Source organism: Antechinus flavipes, chromosome 5, assembly GCF_016432865.1.
Source record: "Antechinus flavipes isolate AdamAnt ecotype Samford, QLD, Australia chromosome 5, AdamAnt_v2, whole genome shotgun sequence".
In the NCBI taxonomy this organism is placed as follows: domain Eukaryota; kingdom Metazoa; phylum Chordata; class Mammalia; order Dasyuromorphia; family Dasyuridae; genus Antechinus; species Antechinus flavipes.
In genome coordinates this window covers 285,792,500-285,814,070 of record NC_067402.1, presented here as the reverse complement: position 1 = coordinate 285,814,070, position 21,571 = coordinate 285,792,500, and the positions used below count along the sequence as shown (strand labels likewise).

The following is a 21,571-nucleotide window of genomic DNA, read 5'->3' as shown; positions in this document are numbered from 1 at the left end:
CTCTGCTCCCATGTTGTCTGCAGATCTCTTTAAACTTCCTGAGACTGGTCCTCAAGGAGAAAGAGGGCTTCCCTTGATTGTATTCAGCAACTTTCCAACAGGTGTGATTGCCCATTGGTCTGGGCCCCTCCCTTCCTTAATATACAGAGATTTCTCTGTAAGTAGTACTCTGGGAAATCCCTTCCCCATTGGTAATCAGGGATTGTACAATTCTATTCAGGGCTTGTCATCTTTTTTATATTATGGCTTGGGCACCTGACAGTATGGGCAAGTTAAGGGACTCCTCACAATGATGTGATGGTGTTGATGTTGTTTTTCATTTTTTGAACATTTCATTTTAAATTTCCTTTTAAAATTCATTTTTAAAAAATTGAGCTCCAAATTGTCTCCCTCCCTGTGATGCTTCCCCTATCCGTTTAAAAGGCAAGTAACATGATATATAGTAGAATAATGCTTTCAATGTATAAAATATACAGAGTAAAATATTAGCCAAACTGGAAGTTAGTGACAGTAAAAATAGCATTTTTTCCATCTGAAGATTACCCAGGGATCCCAAGTGGGGAAGCCCCATTCAAGAAAATCACCAAAGAGTCATTGAGATGAATGACTTGTCCAGGCTCACTCAGCCATCCTCTCAATTCCAAACTCAGCCCTGTATCCCCCAGACCAGAGTACTACAAAGTTAGCTATTATCATGTGTGGCATTTTTATTAGTAATAAGGAAGCATCAAGGGTTCAGAAGGTTTTTCTGAATCTGGATTAATTGGAGGGCTCAAATCAAAGTCAATCTTTTTGACACTGAAATCATCAGAAACTGACATGAAGTTTATGTTTTCTAACTCAAGGCGATTGGGGAAAACAATCTCAGAGCCATCAGGAAGCTTCACTTTAAACTCCTTTTCTCCAAAAATTATAAAGACCTGAATGGAGGGAGGGCAGAAGATGATCACAGAACCCTAGGCTTGCAGGCAAGAAGGTTTGGAGTCAAATTCTACCTCAAGACACTCACTACAGCACACTGTGTGACCTTGGTCAGATCACTGGACTCCATTCTGACCCTCAGTTTCCTCTCCAGCTCCAATTCTCTGGTTCTGTTATGTTCCTGGTATACCCCAGAGTCTTCTCTCATTCTATTGACACCACTGCCCTTCATAACTGCCTTCCATTCTCCCCAAACTCTCCTCAGTTCAAGGGATGCTGGGATTCTTGCCACTGACCTTTGCAGACTCACTGACCCCTTTTCTCCTCCAGCACTTCACCTTTCCCCTATCAGAGATTGCTTCCAAGTCTCTTCCGTCAAATGTTTGAGAACATCTCTTGGGTCATTCCTAAACAGTCTTGGGTCCTTCTGACATTCCATGCTCTAAATCTAAGGGCTTACCTCTACTGTTTTCCCTGCTTTGTAAAGGAACTTAAACTCCCTTTGTTGTTCTTCCCATTTGCCAGCCTGCTTCGTATTTAAGATGATGACTTTGTTGTCAGTAAGATCGGTGAAACATGGGTTGAAGTGTAGGCCGATGTTATCTTCATCCTGGCCCAAGTTAATTTCAAATCTGGGAAAGGGGAACACAAAGTTATCATTAGCATGGGCCTTCTAAACCTTGGAAATCCCCACCTAAAATATTCCTGAGCTAGAAGAACCCCAAAGGGACTCTCATCTTATCCTGACTGATGCTCTTCTGCTGTATCCCTCCTCCTCCTCCCCCTATCCTAAGTGATTATGGTACATGGTACTCTGGCTAGAGACAGGTAGTTCTCTCCCTATCTAAACTGTCCATTCCAGCTACTGGGAAGCTCATTGGCAAGTTTTTCCTGGTGCTGAGTCCTAGCTCTGCCATCTAATGCTAAGGGAAAACCAGCTTGGTGGGACTAATTAATGGTCAAGTGCAAGCAGGTGTGAAAGAAGTCACCTCTCACCCATCATTAAATTTTGTCTCATCCTTCCCATCTTTCACTTACCGCTGGGCATTAGGTAGTATGTCTCCCGTTATTTTTACACCCATTCCAGGTCGGAGCTTCATATTCTTAACAATAAGGTTCTGAAGAGACCAAATACAACAAAGTTACATCTGGCTGAGGGCAGAGAGGATCCAGAGGTTGTAGATGGGGAGGAGTCACCCCCCAGGAAGGTTCTAGAAAAGCAGATTTTTCCCCAGAGTAGTTACCAAGTTTTTTGTTTGTTTGTTTTTTTGGTTTGTTTTTGCAGGCTATTGACGTTAAGTGACTTGCCCAGGCTTATACCCTTAGGAAGTTTTAAGTATCTAGGCTAAATTTGAACTCAGGTCCTCCTGACTTTTGGACGTGGGCATTATCCATTGGACCATTGCTACCTCTCCAGACTAGTTAGTGCTGAAGTGAGAATTAGTCAAAACTCTGTGACCCTCTTCATATCTCTAAACCTCATTTTCTCCCTTTGTTAAATGAGGACATAACCTAGTTGATTGATCCAGTCCATTCCTCATTTCATACAGTAGGAAACTGAGGCTCAAAGAAGCAAGAAATAACTTCTCCTACGGCCCACAAGTGAGTAACAGAAGAAGAACTGGAATGCATGTAACTAGAATACACATTTTGTCTAGATTCCAGGTCCATGCTCTGTCTTACTAGCTGCCCCGGTACCATCTCTGGCTGGCATCATATATATCCTAGCACTTGGGTGAGGATGAAGGAGGAAAGACAGACTGTGGGGTAAGAAAGACTATAGCTCAATGGGGAAACTCCCTGGCAGCTAGGTTGACCTTCCCTTCCCTTCTCCATAGGCCCAGCCATTGTCTAGTCCCCCTCCTCATTTTTCTAGGGCTACCCTCATCCCAATAAGCAGGGAAGGAAATGCTCCCCAGAAAAATTTTCAAGAAGAGCTTTCCCCATTCTCCAAATCCAAGTCTTGGTCCCAAGAGCAAGAACCAGTTTGGCCCAGGATAATGGGAATTAGCAAGCAAGGAGGGAGAGCAGAAAGAATGAGCAATCAAGGGTGATTTTTGCCAGAAACATTAAAGTGAAGGAACTTAGCTTCTGCTCCCCATCCTTTTGGGAGATGGGTAAGGAAACTCATGAAGTCCAGATGTGCGTTTCTTCCTATTCTAAATCAATAGAAAAGAAATAGGAGCTGTGTGGGAAAAGGTGGATAATCTTATGGTTTCCTAGAGAAGAGGCAATAAGTGTATTTGTGATGTAATAAGTCTTATTTTTAAAGAGGCGGGGTTAGAATTTGGAGTGACCTGAGGAATTCGTTCCCACCCTTTTTGCCTTCTTCAGCTCCCTCGTTTTTCAGTGAATTCTGTTCAGCCTGGACTTTTTCTGTATCATTAGGCTGGAATGGAGTTAGCGCTGTAAGACAATCACTCATTTCATAAAGTTAGATCCTAAGGGAAAAAACTCATCTCTGCAGACCTCGAAATTTTCCCCTCCTGGGATGCGGGAAAACTGGGACACTGATGCATTGTTGGTGGAGTTGTGAACGAATCCAACCATTCTGGAGAGCAATCTGGAATTATGCCCAAAAAGTTATCAAATTGTGCATACCCTTTGATCCAGTAGTGCTACTACTGGGCTTATACCCCAAAGAGATACTAAAGAAGGGAAAGGGACCTGTATGTGCCAAAATGCTTGCGGCAGCCCTGTTTATAGTGGCTAGAAACTGGAAATTGAATGGATGCCCATCAATTGGAGAATGGCTGGGTAAATTGTGGTATATGAATGTTATGGAATATTATTGCTCTGTAAGAAATGACCAGCAGGATGAATACAGAGAGGACTGGCGAGACTTACATGAACTGATGCTAAGTGAAACGAGCAGAACCAGGAGATCATTATATACCTCAACAACGATACTGTTTGAGGATATATTCTGATGGAAGTGGATCTCTTCAATAAAGAGAGTTAATTCAGATCAAAGATGGACAGAAGCAGCTACACCCAAAGAAAGAACACTGGGAAATGAATGTAAACTATTTGCATTTTTGTTTTTCTTCCCAAGTTATTTATACCTTCTGAATCCAATTCTCCCTGTGCAACAAGAGAACTGTTCGGTTCTGCAAACATATATTGTATCTAGGATATACTGCAACATATCCAACATATATAGGACTGCTTGCCATCTAGGGGAGGGGGTGGAGAGAGGGAGGGGAAAAATCGGAACAGAAACGAGTGCAAGGGATAAAGTTATTTAAAAAAATTACCCTGGCATGGATTCTGTCAATATAAAGTTATTATTAAATAAAATAAAATAAAATATTTAAAAAAAAGAAAGAAATTTCCCTCTCCTTTTCAACTCAAGAAAGGGAAATTCCCCATACTCTACCTCCCCTCCGCCATGAAGAGGTAACTCCTTATTGTCAAGGGACACTCTAACTCTCACCCATACCAAGTTCAACTTCTCCCAACTCCCCTCTCCCCAGGATCTCTCCGGACTTACCTTCTTGTCAAGACCTTGGACCAGTAGCCACGGATAGTGGACAGTTTCAAGATGGAGGTGGAGGTGGTAACAGGAGGGGTAGATTTTGCAAGGGCTGGGAAGAACAGGGTGAGGCAACAGAGAAGGAGAAGAGATAGATGCCCTAGCTCTAAAAGAAAGGAAATGAAGAACATCCCCTCCAGCTCCAGAGCAGACCTCTCGCCATTATCCGGGATTCTTTCCAAGCCTCAATATCTGAGCATTCCTCACGCCTGGCCCCTAAGTCTATACCGTGGGCAAGGACACCCGCAGCCTGGACCTTAGCGCACTCACTTGGGGCATCATGGAAGATGGAAATGCTCCTGCGATTCTCCTGGCTGCGCTGGGTCTCGGTAGGATAACGTTCAACTCCAAGCCTGAGAGGGTAACTCACGGAGGTATCGGACCCTTGGAATAGATGGTGTGGCTCCGGGCTTCCGCCGAGTACTGAGCACTTCCACTGTTGCACTTTTCGCCCAACCCAGTACAAAAAGGGAGGGACGTACCTGAGGGGCGGGGCCGACGGAACTTTTGAAGTCTTTTTAGGAGGGTCAGCCAATGAAAGTGGAGATAATTCTTTGGTCACACCTTCTCCATATTAAGCTGTGTCCTCTAACCTTTTCCCCTCAACCCCGACAGGACCCTAAATCTCTTCTTTTGGGGAGGGAAGGCAAAGGAAATTTACTTTTAGATTGAACAAGAAACTGACATTGCCAGGAAGGGGTAAGGGACCATACTCTGGCCGCCATTTGATCTGAGTGAGAATCACTCCCCTGGTCTCCAAAGAGTCCATTTGAAGGAGAAAAACTAATCAGAGGATGGCAGAGAATAGAGAGCCCTAAGCAACCTTCTGGTTTCTTATGGAAACTAAGCAAAACTGAATCAGGAGCCTCTGACCCCATGTATAGTGCTTTTTCCACTAGGTTCAAGGATGGGCCCAGGAAGTCTGTGACACAGCTTCTCCTTAGACACCCACAGACCCTTCCACTGCCAATGAGATTCCTCTCATTAAAAACAGAGGTGCAAAGAAAAAAAAAGAAAGAAAACAGAGGTGCATTTTTATTAGTAATAAGAGAGCATCAGGGGTTCAGAGGACACTTCTGAAGCTGCATTGATTGGAGGGCTCAAATCAAAGTCAATCTTTTTGACATCGAAATCATCAGAAATTGACATGAAGTTTATGTTTTCTAACTCAAGGCGATTGGGGAAAACAATCTCAGAGCCATCAGGAAGCTTCACTTTAAACTCCTTTTCTCCAAAAATTATAAAGACCTGAATGGAGGGAGGGCAGAAGATGATCACAGAACCCTGGGCTTGGAGGCAGGAAGGTTTGGAGTCAAATTCCACCTCAAGACACTTACTACAGCACACTGTGTGACCTTGGTCAGATCACTGGACTCCATTCTGACCCTCAGTTTCCTCTCCAGCTCCAATTCTCTGGTTCTGTTATGTTCCTGATATGCCCCAGAGTCTTCTCTCATTCCATTGACACCACTGCCCTTCACAACTGCCTTCCATTCTCCCCAAACTCTCCTCAGTTCAAGGGATGCTGGAATTCTTGCCACTGACCTTTGCAAACCCACTGACCCCTTTCTCCTCCAGCACTCCATCTTTCCCCCATCAGAGTTTACCTTCCAGGTCTCTTCCATCAAATGCAAGGAATAGTTTAGAATATCTTTTGGGTCATTCCTAAACATTCTTACCTCTACCGTTGTCCCTGGAATGTAGGGGAACCTAGAATCCCTCTGTTCTTCTCCCCATTTCCCATTCTTCCTCGTATTTAAGATGATGATATTTTTGTCATTAAGATAATTGAAACGTGGGTTGAAGTGTAGGCCGATGTCATCTTCATCCGGGCCCAGGTTAATTCGAAATCTGAGAATGGAGAACACATCACTATTGTCGACATGGGCCCTCTAAGCCTTGGAAATCCCCACCCAGAATATTCCTGAGCTAGAAAAACCCTGAAGGGACTCTCATCTTATTCTGACCTGAAGCACCAAAGATGCTCTTCTTCTGTATCCCTTCTCCCCCCTCCCCACCCCATTCTGACTAATAAATGATTATGGTACATGATACTGTATGGAATGGAGAATAAGGTGAAGAACTTACAGGAATGTGTGAATTCTTTTTCTGTATTTTAATTTTATTATTTCCGTGTTTCCCTATGACTTGCATAAATACAATATGTGCAGGCCTATATTTACTTAACCTAAGTCGATGACATTTATCAGTGTTTGACATTTATCAATATTTAGTCTATTAGCTTGACCACTGTCAATCGGTTCGATTACATAAAGCCTGAAGGCCTAAGCCAGAAATCTTCCATTCCAATCTCTCCAGAGATGCGCCCCCCCCTCAATGCTCTCTTACTTATGATGTAATCTCTTGTAACAAAATCTATAAAAGCTGTGTATCTTTACTAATTCTTTAGCCCTCCTAGCATGAGCTTATCTCATGGTGGGATTGCTCATTCTCATGACAATTTAATAAACAATCTTTCTGCTTTCTACTTTGAGTGATCTCTGAGTAGTCATTTGGGATAGAGGTCTTGCACATCCCACACAGTACTCTGGCTAGAGACAGGTAGCTCTCTCCCTATCTAAACTGTCCATTCCAGCCACTGAGAAGCTCCTGTTGACAAGTTTTTCCTGGTGCTGAGTCATAGCTCTGCCATCTAAAGCAAAGGGAAAACCAGGTGGGACTAATTAATGGTCAAGTGCAAGCAGGTGTGAAAGAATTCACCTCTCACCCATTATTAAATTTTGTCTCATCCGTCCCATCTTTCACTTACCGCTGGGGATCAGGTAGTATATCTCCCGTTATTTTTACACCCATTCCATGTTGGAAGTTCATATTCATAACATTTATGTTCTGAAGAGACCAAATACAACAAAGTTAGGTCTGGCTGAGAACTGAGGGGATTCAGAGCTGCCAGGTAAGGAGGGACCACCCAGCAGGAAGGTTCTAGGAAAGCAGACTCTCCCCAGACTAGTTAGCAAGTTTTTTGTTTCTTGTTTGTTTTTGCAGGCAAGTGGTGTTAAGTGACTTACTCAGGCTCATGCAGCTTAGGAAGTTTTAAGTGTGTGAGGATGAATTTGAACTCAGGGCCTCCTGACTTTTGAGCATGAGCATTATCTACTGCACCATCTAGTTACACCCCCCCCCCCAAAAAAAAAAACTGTTAGTGCTAAAATGAGAGTCAGTCCCAGCTCTATGGCCTTGAGGAAGCCTCTTCATATATCTAAATCTCATTTTCTCCCTTTGTGAAATGAGGACATAACCTAGGTGATTGATTCAGTCCATTCCTCATTTCATACATTAGGAAACTGAGGCTCAAAGAAGCAAGAAGTAATCACTCCCAGAACATACAAGGGAGCAACAGAATCATAACTGGAATACACATTTTGCCAGCTTTGTCTCACTGGCTATCCCGGTACCATCTCTGGCTAGCATCATATATATCCTTGAGTGTGGATATATATATCTTGATATATATATATAGTGGATATATAGTGAGGATGAAGGAGGAAAGACAGATCATCATTCTACCCAAGGGTAAAATAGACTATAGCTCAATGGGGAAACTCCCTGGCAGCTAGGCTGACCTTCCCTTGCCTTCCCCATAAGCCCAGCCATTGTCCAGCCTCCCTCTTCATCCCAATAAGCAGGGAAGGAACTGCTCCCCAGGAAAATTTTCAGGAAGAGCTTCCCCTATTCTCCAGATCCAAGTCTTGGTCTCAAGGGCAACAACTAGTTATACACTGGAGAACTGGAGTTGGCAAGGAAGAACTGGAGTTCAGAAATAATGGAAAATCAAGGGTGATTTTGGCAGAAACATTAAGGTGAAGGAAATTAACTTCTCTTGCCCCATCCTTTTGGGAGATGGGTAAGAAAACTCAGAAAGCCCAGATGTGAAGTCCCTTTCTGTTCTAAATCAATAGAAAAGTAAAAGGGACTGAGTGAGAAGAACTGGATGGTTTTATGAACTGGTTTCCTAGAGAAGAGGCAAGAAGTGTATTTGTGATGTAATAATTAGTCTTATTTTTAAAGAGGCGAGGCTAGAATTTGGAGCGACCTGAAGAATTCCTCCCCACCCTTTTTGCCTTCTTCAGCTTCCTCGTTTTCCAATGAATTCTGTTCAGCCTGGACTTTTTCTGTATCATCAGGCTGGAATGGAATTAGCTCTGTAAGACAATCACTCATTTCAGAAAGTCGGATCCTAAGGGAAAAGACTCATCTCTGCAGACCTCGAAATTTCCCCCTCCTTTTCAACTCAAGAAAGGGAAATTCCCCATTCTCTACCTCCCCTCCGCCATGAAGAGGTAACTCCTTATTGTCAAGGGACACCCTAACTCTCACCCATGCCAAGTTCAACTTCCCCCAACTCCCCTCTCCCCAGGATCTCTCCGGACTTACCTTCTTGTCAAGACCTTGGACCAGTAGCCACGGATAGTGGACAGTTTCAAGATGGAAGTGGAGGTGGTAACAGGAGGGGTAGATTTTGCAAGGGCTGGGAAGAACAGGGTGAGGCAACAGAGAAGGAGAAGAGATAGATGCCCTAGCTCTAAAAGAAAGGAAATGAAGAACATCCCCTCCAGCTCCAGAGCAGACCTCTCGCCATTATCCGGGATTCTTTCCAAGCCTCAATATCTGAGCATTCCTCACGCCTGGCCCCTAAGTCTATACCGTGGGCAAGGACACCCGCAGCCTGGACCTTAGCGCACTCACTTGGGGCATCATGGAAGATGGGAAATGCTCCTGCGATTCTCCTGGCTGCGCTGGGTCTCGGTAGGATAACGTTCAACTCCAAGCCTGAGAAGGTAACTCACGGAGGTATCGGACCCTTCGAATAGATGGTGTGGCTCCGGGATTCCGCCGAGTACCGAGCAACTCCCCAGCCCTCCACTGTTGCACTTTTCGCCCAACCCAGTACAAAAAGGAGGGGACGTATCTGAGGGGCGGGGCCGACGGAACTTTTGAGAAGTCTTTTTAGGAGGATCAACCAATGAAGGAGGAGATTACTCTGATCGCATCTCCTTCAAATCAAGCTATGTTCTTCTCTCCTTTTCCCTTCAACCCCGACAGACCACTAAATCTCTTCTTTAGAGGATGCAGTTGGAACGTAGAGGGTTGGTAGAGAGATGGGGGAAGGCAATGTAAACCTACTATTAGAAGGAACTAGAATCTGACATTGGCAGGAAAAGGCTAGGACTCATCCTGGAGGGAAGGCAATCTCGTGATATGGGTGAGAATCACTCCCCTGGACTACAAAGAGTCCATATGAAGGGGAAATCCTAATCAGAGCATGGCATAGCACGGAGACACCTAAGCAATCAACTTTTTTTTTTTTTTTTTTTTTTTGTTGTTGTTGTTGTTTGTTTGTTTGTTTTAATGGAAACTGTGGCTCTAGGTTCGCTTGACTTGTGCAGAAGGGGGCCAGAAACAAGAAATAGAGGAAGAAAAGGGATTCTATTGGAAGAAGAAAAAAATAAAGTTAAAATGGGGGGGGGGGGAATTACATCTCATGAAAAGGCAAAAAAGACTTATTACAATTGAGGGAAAGAAGGAAGGGGGAATGAGCATCTTGTGAATCTTACTCTCATCAGATTTGGCTCAAAGAGGGAATATCAGATATATTTAGCTTCACAGAAAAACTTGTCTCACCCTATATGGAAATAGAAGGGGAAAGGGGAAAAGAAAGGGGGAAGCTAATGGAATGGAGAAGAGAAATAGAAGGGGAAAGGCATTAGAAAGGGAAAAGGGCTGTAAAAGGGGAGGACTGTTTGAGGGAGGTGGTAGAAGGAAAATCTGGGGAGAGGGAAAGAGAAAAGAAAAGAGAAAAATATAACTTGGGGAAAACAAGATGGCAAGAAATAGTAATTTTAACTGTGAATGTGAATGGGATGAACTCTCCCATAAAATGGAAGTAGATAGCAGACTGGATTAAAAGCCAGAATCCTGCAGTAAGTTATTTACAAGAAACACATTTAAAGCAGAGTGATGCATTCAGAGTAAAGATAAAAGGCTGGAACAGAATCTATTATGCTTTAGCTGAAGTAAAAAAAAAAAAAAATCAGGGATAGTGATCCTGATCTCATATCAAGCAAAAGAAAAAAATAGACCTAATTAAAAGAGATAAGGAAGGAAACTACATCTTGCTCATAGTTAATGAAATAAATCAATCCAAAACATATATGCCCAAAATGGTATAGCATCCAAATTCCTAGAGGAGAAGTTGAGAGCTGCAAGAAGAATTAGACAACAAAACTATGGGGGATCTCAACCTTGTTCTATCAGAACTAGGTAAATTAAAACACAAAATAAAACTCAAAATCAAATGCCTAGAGGTCTGGCTTTCCCCATCCTCCCTCCTCTTTCCCCCTTGCTTTTTGTCCCTCTCTTGAGGGGGATCTGAAGACCAGGATCAACAGCTGCAAGTCATTTTCATCCTCAAATCCTCATCTGGAACTGAACAGGACTAGACTAAATCCTCTCCTGTTGGACAGTTCCTCTGTAGTTGCAGGCAAGGCTCAGGTACCCAACAATCCGGACTCTTCCTTCTCCTACCATTTTTTCTGAAGGGTAAGAGAATCATTCCACAAACCTTGGAAAGTTTAGAGAAATGAAAACCATGATGACCAGGTAGAGAGAGCGCTTATCAGTGAATAGGGCAGAATAAACACAGTTCCTCTCTCCCTAATCTCATTAACCTCAGGTACCTCATATCCACAGCCTGATTCCAACCTCTTCATCTTCCCCTCAGTCCTGGCACTCACCTTCCCCCTGGACTACCAGTTGTGTGACTCATGACCCATTTATACCCCACTATGAATATCAGTTCCCCTCTCTATAAAATATCAAATTCCTTCCTGATTGTTATGAGTGATTGAGTAAATGACTGAGGACATAAATGCTCAGTTTTCCAAGCTTAACAATACATTAAAGCATGCCTGGCAATGCTTCAACAAACCAGTCTTATCAAGCCCCTTCCTCATCGTGGGCTGCACCCCAAGTACAGGCAAAGAGAAATCCTTATATGTGAAAAACAGTTTATCAAATGAAGTCAAATAGTTAAAAGGAAACAATATAAACTTAGGCAATCTGAGTTCTAATTGGAGGAAAGATTAGAAACTTTCTAATTTGAGAGGGAGAAAGATGCAATTTCCTGAATTCAGAAAGACAGCTATTCCCACCCCATCCCCTGCACAAGTATTTTTATTCCTTTAAAAGAATGTAGGAAAATCTGATTGATCAGTGCAGGACCACTTTTCAGATAAGAGATATAGATTGCATGAGGGATTTAATTGTGAGAAAACTCTTTACATCAATCTTTGGATCTGGTCAGTTTCCAGGTCAGCATAACTTAGGTCCTTAAGTAAGGGTCTAAAAGCAGCAGGGAGAGGTGGTCCAGCTTGTCAGCCATCCCTTGTCCCCTGTCCCACTGCTTCTGTTTCAACTCTCCTCATTTTCTACTGGATCCTTTTCAGCCTGATCTCTTTCTGTACCATAAGACTGGAGTGGAGTTGACTGTGTAAGCCCCTCATTCATTCCCAAAAGTCTTATCCTCTGACAGAAGATTCACTTCTGCCCCCATTCTCCTTCCATTCCACTTTGTCTCTTTCCCTTCTCAATACAAGGAAAGGATTTCTCCACATCTTACTTCCCCAGTCCCACACAAATGGAACTCCTCACAACCAGGAGACACCCTAACCTTAATCCTTTCCACAGCTCTGGTGACAGCGGTCCTTTTTCTAGACTTACCAGTTTGTCAAAGATAACTTGCAAAGGGGAGGACATGGAAGGGACAGCCCTTGAAGGGCTGGGGAGGTCATGGTTGAGATTAGAGAAGGAGAGGAGAAAGATGGCACAGACTGTAGGAATGGGGTAGGGAGATTTAGAGCATCCCCCTCTCCTTTGGAACACATCTTCTCCAGTCTACGGGATCCTTTCCAAGCCTCAGCCCCAGAGGATGCCCCATTTATGGATGCTCAACCTATTTCCAGGACAAGGACCTCTTGGCACATTCATTTGGGCCATGACAGAGGATGAGAAATGCTCCTATGATTCTCCTGGCTGCTCTGGGACCCCGAAGAATAATGTGTAACTCCAACCCCGAGATGGTAACTCAGGGAGGTGTCAGACCTTTTAAATAGCTGGCAGGTTTTGGGGTTTCCTCAGAGAGCCCATCACCACATATCTCCAGCCCAACCTTCTGACACTTTCTCCCAATCTGGAGCACAAAAGAAGGAGGTGTATCTCAAGAGTGGAAGTGGCCGAATTTCCAAAGTCTTTCTTGGGAGGTCAGCAAAAACATGCAGATACAGCCATTTGGTCACATCCTTTCCACAACTGTTCTTTTCTAGCCTTTCTCCCTACAACCAAACCCCCAACTGTTCTCTGGAGGATGGATTTGGGGCAAATGATAGACTTGGGGAGACAATGAAAATTTTCTTTTAGAATGAACAGGAATCTGATCTTCTTGGAAAGGGACTAGGGCCAGCTAGAGGAAGGTTATGTTCTGGTCTGAAGGCCTCCTTCCTGGCCTCCAAAGAGTCCATTTGAAGGGGAAAATCCTAATCAGAGGATGGCATAGAGTGGAAGGACTAAGCAACCATTTGATTTCTTAACAAATGAGGAAACTGAGGCCATGTAGTCCCTTGGGCAGTGAGGAGCTGAACAATGGCTCTGATCCAAAGTCCAGTGCTCCTTCCACTATATCCCAGGAGGCTTTGTTGTTCTGCCTTATCTGTATCAGGAGGCTGCAGGGGGCAGGCTAAAGTTTCTGAGAAAGTGATGTCCTAACTTCTGACCTTTTATCTCTTCTTTCATTGGATCTCATTGTCATGGAAAGTTTCTGTGGATGTCTAAGGGGAGGATGTGTCATAGGGCTACACGAAAAACCTATCTCATTCTCTGGCAGCACCAGTAGGTTCACTACTTCCCTGTCACTCAGTTGCTTTTATTGATGTTGTTTTTTGCTGAGGTGATTAAGATTAAGTGACTTGCCCAGGGTCACACAGCTAGGAAGAGTTAAGTGTCTGAGGCTGAACTTGAAATGACTTCAGGGCTCCTGACTTCAGGGCTGGGGCTCTATGCAGTATACCATATAGCTGCCTCCATCACCTTGAGCTGAAATGGCAGGGCTTTCTGTCTCCCTTCGCCTTGTGATACTAACTGGGCAAAGAGCACAGATCAAAAAATCATAGGCTCAGCCTTGGGAATCTTTCTCTCCTTCTAAGTAAGGGCATGGGGGCCTCCACAGGATTCAATAAGGCTGAAGATACCCACAAACAGGAGATGATGGAGGTGAACCAACTTGACTTGGAAGGTCCTTTCTCATCTCATCTCAATTTTATAATCTTGTGGCTTCTCAGGTCCCAGCCAGATCTAAATTCTATGATCCTATGTGGGACAGAATCTCCTGGAGTCTTATTGACTGGCAGAATGGATGTTGTCTCCATTGCGAATCTGCTAGTAGAGGGAGAAGATCCCCACTTTCCCATTATGTTATTTATAGCAAGTGATAATATAATGGAAAGTTGGCTCTTGATAAAGAGATTGCTGTGACACGTGGGAGAGTTGTCTATTTTGACCTGTGTGCTACTGGGAGCGCCCTCTGCCTGCTGATCAGGGTTTTTTTTTTTCCTTTCTTTTTCTATTTCTTTTTTTGCTTTGTGTTTCTCTAACCTCTCCCAAATTTATGGAGTGTACTTCTTATTCTTGAAATAGGTCATAGGAGAAGGAATAGATGGGTATGTTGGGCTTGGGCACCTGAGTCTCACCTGCAAACACAGAGAAGATTTAGCCTGATCCTGCTCACCTCCAGAGGCAGAACTAGCAGGAATTTGGGAAAGGTGCAGAGGGAACTGTCCATTCAATTCAATGGTGGGAGCCGTCCAAAATTGGAACCAACTGATCCCTTAGGAAGCGAATTTCCCATTCTTGGAGAACTTCAAAGGCAGCCTAGATGACCACTTTGGGAGAAAGTTTCAGATGAAGATTTTATTTAAATAAATGTATGAGGTCCCTTTCAAGTGGAGATTTGAGTATTCTGTCAGGGGATAGGGACAGGGACAATCTGTAATGGTAGTATATACATAGAGGATTTCTACCCACCCCCATATTAAATCTACCTAGTATTAGAGTAGAGGCTTTTGAACTGGTTTGTGTGGGAGATCCCTAAGCACTCTATTGAAGCTCTTTTTTTAAAAAAGGTGGTTCTTTTTCAAGTAGAAGAAAATAGTACATTTAATGTCATTTCTATTTTTCCTCTCCAAATTTATATATCTCTTTGAATCTAACCATGAACCCTAGGGAGATCTGTGAACTCCTATCTTAAAGAGTTACCTCAATCACTGAGAAGTTAGGGGACTTAGGAGGTCAGATTTGAAGTTAGGTTTTCTTGACATTCAGGGAGTGGATCTTTATTCACTATATTGCCCTGTTTTTAATTCTCTTAGAATCTCAATTTACAGATCAGAGCCACGGGTCAGAGAATGGAAGTAGACTTGCAGCTGTAGCTCCTGACCTTCAGGTCCTCCTCAAGAAAGGAAGAAACAAGACAGTGATCCTCTCTGTACCTCATTAGAGTCGCTGCCACTCCCTCCCTTTACATCATGTCAGGTCCTTCCCCTTATGACAAGAAAGCAAAAGTACAAGCTTATTCCATTAAATCACAGCCACTAGGGGGTGCCACAGTGCACATTACCATGTATTTGGAATTAGGAGAAGTCTAAAGATGCTTTCCTAGCTTTCTGACCTTGGACAAGATTTTTAAGTTCTGCCTGCCTCAGTTTCCTGAGGCATTTATATAATGTGTTTGACAATGGCCTAGAATTGTGAAGGCCAAAGGAGATCATCTTTGGAAAGTACTTAGCAAACTTTACAGAGTTATATACCAATATTATTTTAATCCCCACAACAACCACATAAAGGAAGCTTGAATAGCATGCCCACTTAAATAATGGGGAAAGGACTCACCTGAGCTTTCCCTGAAACCCCTCCTAATATTTTAAAATAATGACCCTAAAGGAATCCTAGAGAAGCAGAATCCACAAAAAAAGTCAGAATGAAACAATTTTCTAGCCAAAGAAAACTTAGCAGGATGGCAGGAAAAGTCTATTGCAATCCAGCACAGGCCGTACCAGCCTGTATGTAGCCTTAACAAACCAGGGGCAGGCCTTGGGAGCCACTAAATCAGCAGAGGCTGCTTTCAGAGCTCTCAGTCCACAGACAATGGGAGTGGGGCTAACAACTGGACAGAAGGAGATTACAGGGGTTTCTTTTCTAGATTCAAGGCAGGACCTTTAACTAGATACAGATTGCATTCCTTGATGGCACTCCCAAAGAGATGAAAAGCATTAGCACACCAGAGCTTCCAGTCATAGCAGAGCAGAGCCATTCCTCATAGTTCTGGGACCAAAAAAAATGCTTGGGTCACAAACCAGAGCACAGGTTAATACAGTAATGAACATCTCTCCTTAGATAATATCACATAGAACTAAAAACTTTCAGGTCCTTTCTGAAAACAGCTACACAAAATCCCTAAAGCTTAGGACAGTTCTCCCTCTACCCTGAGAGCAGAGTCTATTTCAACTAAGAGTTAAAATCATTTGTCATAGACTAGGAAAATGAGTAAACGAGAGAAAAAAATTCTTATCATAGAAAGTTACTATGGAAACATCAAAACACAAGTTTTGAAGAATAACAAAGTCAAAACTCATATAGAGCCTCCAAGAAAAATATGAATTGGTCCCAAGTCATGGAAGAGCTCAAGAAGAATTTTGAAAATCAAGCCATAGAGTTAGAGGAAAAGCTGGGAAGAGAAATGAGAGTGATGAGATAAAATTATGAAAAATAAGTCCAACTGCTTGATAAGGGAAATATACAAAAAATACTAAAGAAAATAGCATCTTAAAAAACAGACTAGGAAAATTGGTAAAGGAAGTACAAAAATTCAATGAGATTGGTCAAATGGAAGGAGAGTCAAAATTTCATTGAAGACAAGATTTCTTAAAAAGTAAAATTGTCAACTGGAAAATGAGGTATAAAAGCTCACTGAAGAAAGTTACTCATTAAAAATTAGAATTGACCAAAAAGAAGGCAATGATATTATGACAAATCAAGAAACAATAAAACGAAACCAGAGGAATTAAAAAAAAAAAAAGACAATGTGAAATATCTCATTGGAAAAACAACTGACTTGGAAAAAAAGATCCAGGAAAGATAATTTAGAAATTATTGGACTACCTGAAATCATGATCAAAAAGAGCCTAAATATCATCTTTCAGGAAATTATTAAGAAAAACTGCCATGATATTTTAGAACCAGAAGACAAAATAGAAATTGAAAGAATCCACCAATCATCTCCTGAGATTTCAAAATGAAAACTCCCAGGAATACTATAGGGAAATTTGAGAGATCACAGGCCAAGTATTAAATATTGCAACCAGCTAGAAAGAAACAATTCAAGTATAGTGGGGCCACAGTCAGGTTGTTACCTCTGCATTGAAGGATCAGAGGGCTTGGTATATGATATTCTGCAGAACAAAAAAAAAAAGCTAGCATTACAGTCACGAATCACCTACACAGAAAGCGTGCATATAATCCTTAAGGGAAAAAATGGATATGCAATGAAATAAAGAACTTTCAATGATTCTTGATGAAAAGCCCAGAACTGAATAAAAATTTTGACTTTCAAATTCCAAATTCAATAGAAACATTAAAAAATATATAGGAACCATCTGGGGGAGGGAGTGGAGGGAGGGCAAAAGTCGGAACAGAAGTGAGTGCAAGGGATAATGTAAAAATTTACCCAGGCATGGGTTCTGTCAAAAAGTTCTAATTAAAAAAAAAAAATCACAAACTTAAAAAAAATATGTAGGAAAGTAAAATCATAAGGGACTTAAGTTAAATTGTTAATATTCCTACATGAGAAAATTACATATATGTATATATCACCAGGCTAACAAGAGTTTTAAAACATAAGATATGACATAGGGTCTGAGATATAAGATATAAGATTATTCTTATCCAGCTGATATCAATATAGTGCACACATTGAACTGGAATAAGGCAAAATCAATCAGGTGATAAGGACAAAGGGACATCCCATACAAAAATTATGTAATGACCCAATGAGATCATGGCTGACTTTGTCAGTCACTTGACGATGTCAATTCAGCATTCTAACAGCAATGGGGAGGCAGCTTAAATTTTATTGAGACACTTGCCCTTGAAAATGCTAATAAACTTTTAATGTAATGCAGGAAGGGCAGATATTGGACTTCTAAATGTCCCTCTCAGAATGATAAGGAAGGTAATCTGATTTCAGGAAACTATTTCATGGGCCAATTCTGGTCCTGTCAAACAATGGGAGCTGCATTTTCCCTTTTTCCCCCTCAAGCAGTGCCTGCAAACAATACCTTAAATCCGACTTTTTGACAGTACAAGATTTAACACATGCTACTTGGGAAATTGACGGCCTTCATTTGTCCCCTTCGCTGTCATACAAATTACTGACAATACGAGAATATGTTCTCTCCACAGTGGAGTCTTGGATCGTCCTGCTTCTAGTACTCTAGGTCTCATTCTAGGACATAGTTCACAACTGTTGCTATGGCTGATGGTTGCACATGGAGTAGTAGATTCTGATTTTTTAGGGGAAATTTTTAGGAGCTATGCCGCTCCTCACCAGGATATTTAATAATAAAAAATGGAGAGAGGATAGATAGCACATTTACTAATAATACCTTACAAAAGAGTAGGAAAAGAATATAAAAAATTCTGGAGTAGTAAATTTTGTATGAGTACAGGAAAAGAGGAGCTCTGGATACAACCTACAACTGATTCTAGGCCAATTTTAAAATAGAAATTAGAAGAGATACTTTAGTTATTCTAAATGATTATCAAAAATTATTGGGAATATTAATTGAATAAATATTTGAATTGACAAAATTATTCAAAATTTTAAGATTCTAACCCCAATTCAAAAAAAAAAACAACTAAGGAAACTGAGGATCATCTACAAGCAGTAGATATTTACAGACACTATTAATAAACATTTCACCTTTTTATCTATTCTACCTACTACCTAATATGTTTTTAACACCCTGTTTGAATCTACACGGCAGAATGAGTTATATGCAATTATTAATGTACTGTATACTGTTCAAGAATCTCAACATTTTTTCAGATAGCTAATATGCTGTTTATGCGATTAATAACACTGAAAAAGTCCCCCTCTCCCCCCATCGCCATTACTGGACCCTTATTGATTAAATGAGATTTCTTTACCATTAATTGTTTCTATTGTTTAAAAGAAGGGTTTATCTGACTGAATGTCCATCGGTTGAAGAATGGCTGAATAAATTATGGTATATGAATGTTATGGAATATTATTATTTTGTAAGAAGTGATCAGCAGAATGATTTCAGAGAGCTCTGGAGAGACTGACATGAACTGATGCTGAGTGAAATGAGCAGAACCAGGAGATCATTGTACACGGCAACAACAAGACTATGCGATGATCAATTCTGTTGAACATGACTCTTTCCAACAATGAGATGAGTGATGCCAGTTCCAGTGATCTTGTGATGAAGCTCTAGAGCCATCTACACCCAGAGAGAGAGCTATGGGAACTGAATGTAGATCACAACATAACATTCTCACTCTTTTTAATAGTTTACTTGTTTTCTTACTCATTTTCTTTCCTTTTTGATCTGATTTTTCTTGTGCAACAAGAGAATTGTATAAATATGTTTACATATATTGAATTTAATATATATTTTAACATATATTGGATTATTTGCCATCTAGGGGTAGAGGTGGGAGGAAGAAGGGGAAAATCTGAAACACAAGGCTATATAAGGGTCAATGCTGAAAAATTGTACGTGCATATGTGTGATGACTGCATATTTAAAATCAGCCGGAGTCAGGAATTCAGGTTAAGGGAAAAATCTTCAATCTTTATTGAAGTGAAGAGGTGAAAAAGGATTGTGATAGCAATATGGGCAGCTGTGACAGGAAGCCAGCTAGCAGAGGGGGATTGGAGATGAAGGGCCTTAGTGAAAGCAATGCGAGCAGCTGTGTCAAGACACCAGCCAGCAGTCTCTCCTTCCTCTTCCCTTTCCACTCCCTTGCCTCCACCCACCAAAAACGTCATTTCCTATACAACACATAGGACTTGCACAAAGAGTGGGTGGGGGCCAGTCTTTCTCCAAGCATATATATTAATAGAGTATGGTCCAATTATTATTTAGCCTCACGTGCTTGGGACCTCAGTGCATCAACTCAAGCCTCAGCCCATTACATCTCCTGCTTTCTTTTGTTTTAGAACACAGGTGGTCATGCCATCCCTGACTCCTCAGGGAGGTCAGAGCCCCCAAAGTGGGGTGATCACACCCTCCCTGACTTCTCAGGAAAGGAGGTGAAAGCACCAAAAAGGAGGTGATCACGACCCCCCTGACTTCTCAGGAAGGGAGGTGAAAACACTAAAAAGGAGATAATCACGCCCTCCCTGACATCTCAGGAAGGGAGATGAAAAGCACCAAAGGGAAGTGGGGGTTGCTAGAGGGTCTCTGGGCTGAAGGGTCTTATTAGAAACAGGTATGCACAAACCCATCAACATGGGAGGTATTACACAAGCACACAGCAATAACACAGAGGCTATTAGTGATGACTCTCCCCACAGTCAATGCAGGCTTGATGTGGTATAACAAACATGAATTGTGCACACAAGTAACAGTATAACAAACAATATAAATCAACATGGTGTTGTAAAAGATTGCCAGAAGTCCTAGAAGGAGAGTATGTAAACAGCAGTCACACATACGCCTTCTTCAGCAGCCAAGAGATAGTCCAAAACCAATCTATTGTCCATTGCTTCACATATCAGGAAATCCAATGATCCCCCCCCAAGTTTTTGAAGTCCTGCAAAAGTCTTTTTATGTGTTAGGGAATCCAATGATTCCAGCAGATTTTGAAGTCCTGTAATAGTCTTATCATTTCTCAGAAAATCCAATGATTCCTGAGGGCTTTCAAGTCTTATGTCTCAAAGAATCCAATGATTCCTGAGGGTTTTCAAGTTCTACAACAATCTTATCATGTCTCAGAGAATCCAATGATTCCTGAGGGTTTTGAAATCCAACAATTTTCTATGTCCATGAGTTAAATGCCATAACTGCCACGCTGTTTATAATGAAGGGTTGCTCTACGGGTTGTCCTCCGATTCATGTGAGTGTAATTAAGTTGGCGGTGAGAATTCAGAATAAGGTTTGTGAAACTGGTCGAAATATTATGCTTCGTTGGTTGGCTGTATGTAGTAGGGGGATAATTAGGAGAATTAGGATAGAGGCTAATAGGGCGAGGACACCTCCTAATTTGTTTGGGATTGATCGGAGAATTGCATAGGCGAATAAGAAATATCACTCTGGTTTAATATGTGGTGGGGTGTTGAGTGGATTAGCTGGTGAAAAGTTGTCGGGGTCTCCAAGTGAGTCGGGGGAGAATAGGGCTAATAGGAGGAGGATGAGGAATAGGAATACTAGTCTTTGATGGTGTAGTAAGGGTGGAAGGGGATTTTATCTGAGTCAGGGTTGATACCTGAGGGGTTGTTGGATCCTGTTTCGTGCAGAAAAAGGAGGTGAACGATAGCTATAACGATGAATGGGAGGATGAAGTGGAATGCGAAAAATCGGGTTAGTGTGGCTTTGTCTACTGCGAAACCACCTCAGATTCATTCGGCTAGAGTGGTTCCGATATAAGGGATAGCTGATAAAAGGTTAGTGATGACAGTGGCTCCTCAAAATGATATTTGGCCTCATAGGAGGACATATCCTACAAATGCTGTTGCTATTACGGTTAAAAGTAGAATAACTCCAATATTTCATGTTTCTTTGTAGAGATATGATCCATAATAAATACCTCGGCCTACATGGAGAAAGAGGCATATGAAAAATATTGAAGCTCCGTTAGCATGGAGGTTGCGAATTAGCCATCCGTAGTTAACGTCTCGGCAGATGTGGGCTACGGAGGAGAAGGCGGTGAGTGTATCAGAGGTGTAGTGTATTGCGAGAAAGAATCCTATTAGGATTTGGATAACTAAACAAACTCCTAGAAGGGATCCAAAGTTTCATC

At 41.9% G+C, this 21,571-nt stretch overlaps 1 protein-coding gene across 1 annotated transcript; it reads right to left on the bottom strand.

Moving 5' to 3' along the window:
• Positions 1-687: 687 nt before the first annotated feature.
• On the bottom strand, positions 688-9,741 carry LOC127538230 (galectin-1-like). Its single transcript, XM_051961877.1, has 6 exons — positions 9,164-9,741; positions 7,227-7,306; positions 6,136-6,307; positions 1,960-2,039; positions 1,382-1,553; positions 688-920 (listed from the first exon to the last, which is right to left on the bottom strand). The coding sequence occupies exons 1-6, from the start codon at positions 9,173-9,175 to the stop codon at positions 711-713; spliced, it is 726 nt and encodes a 241-aa protein (XP_051817837.1). The 5' UTR covers positions 9,176-9,741; the 3' UTR covers positions 688-710.
• Between the last annotated feature and the right edge of the window lie 11,830 nt (positions 9,742-21,571).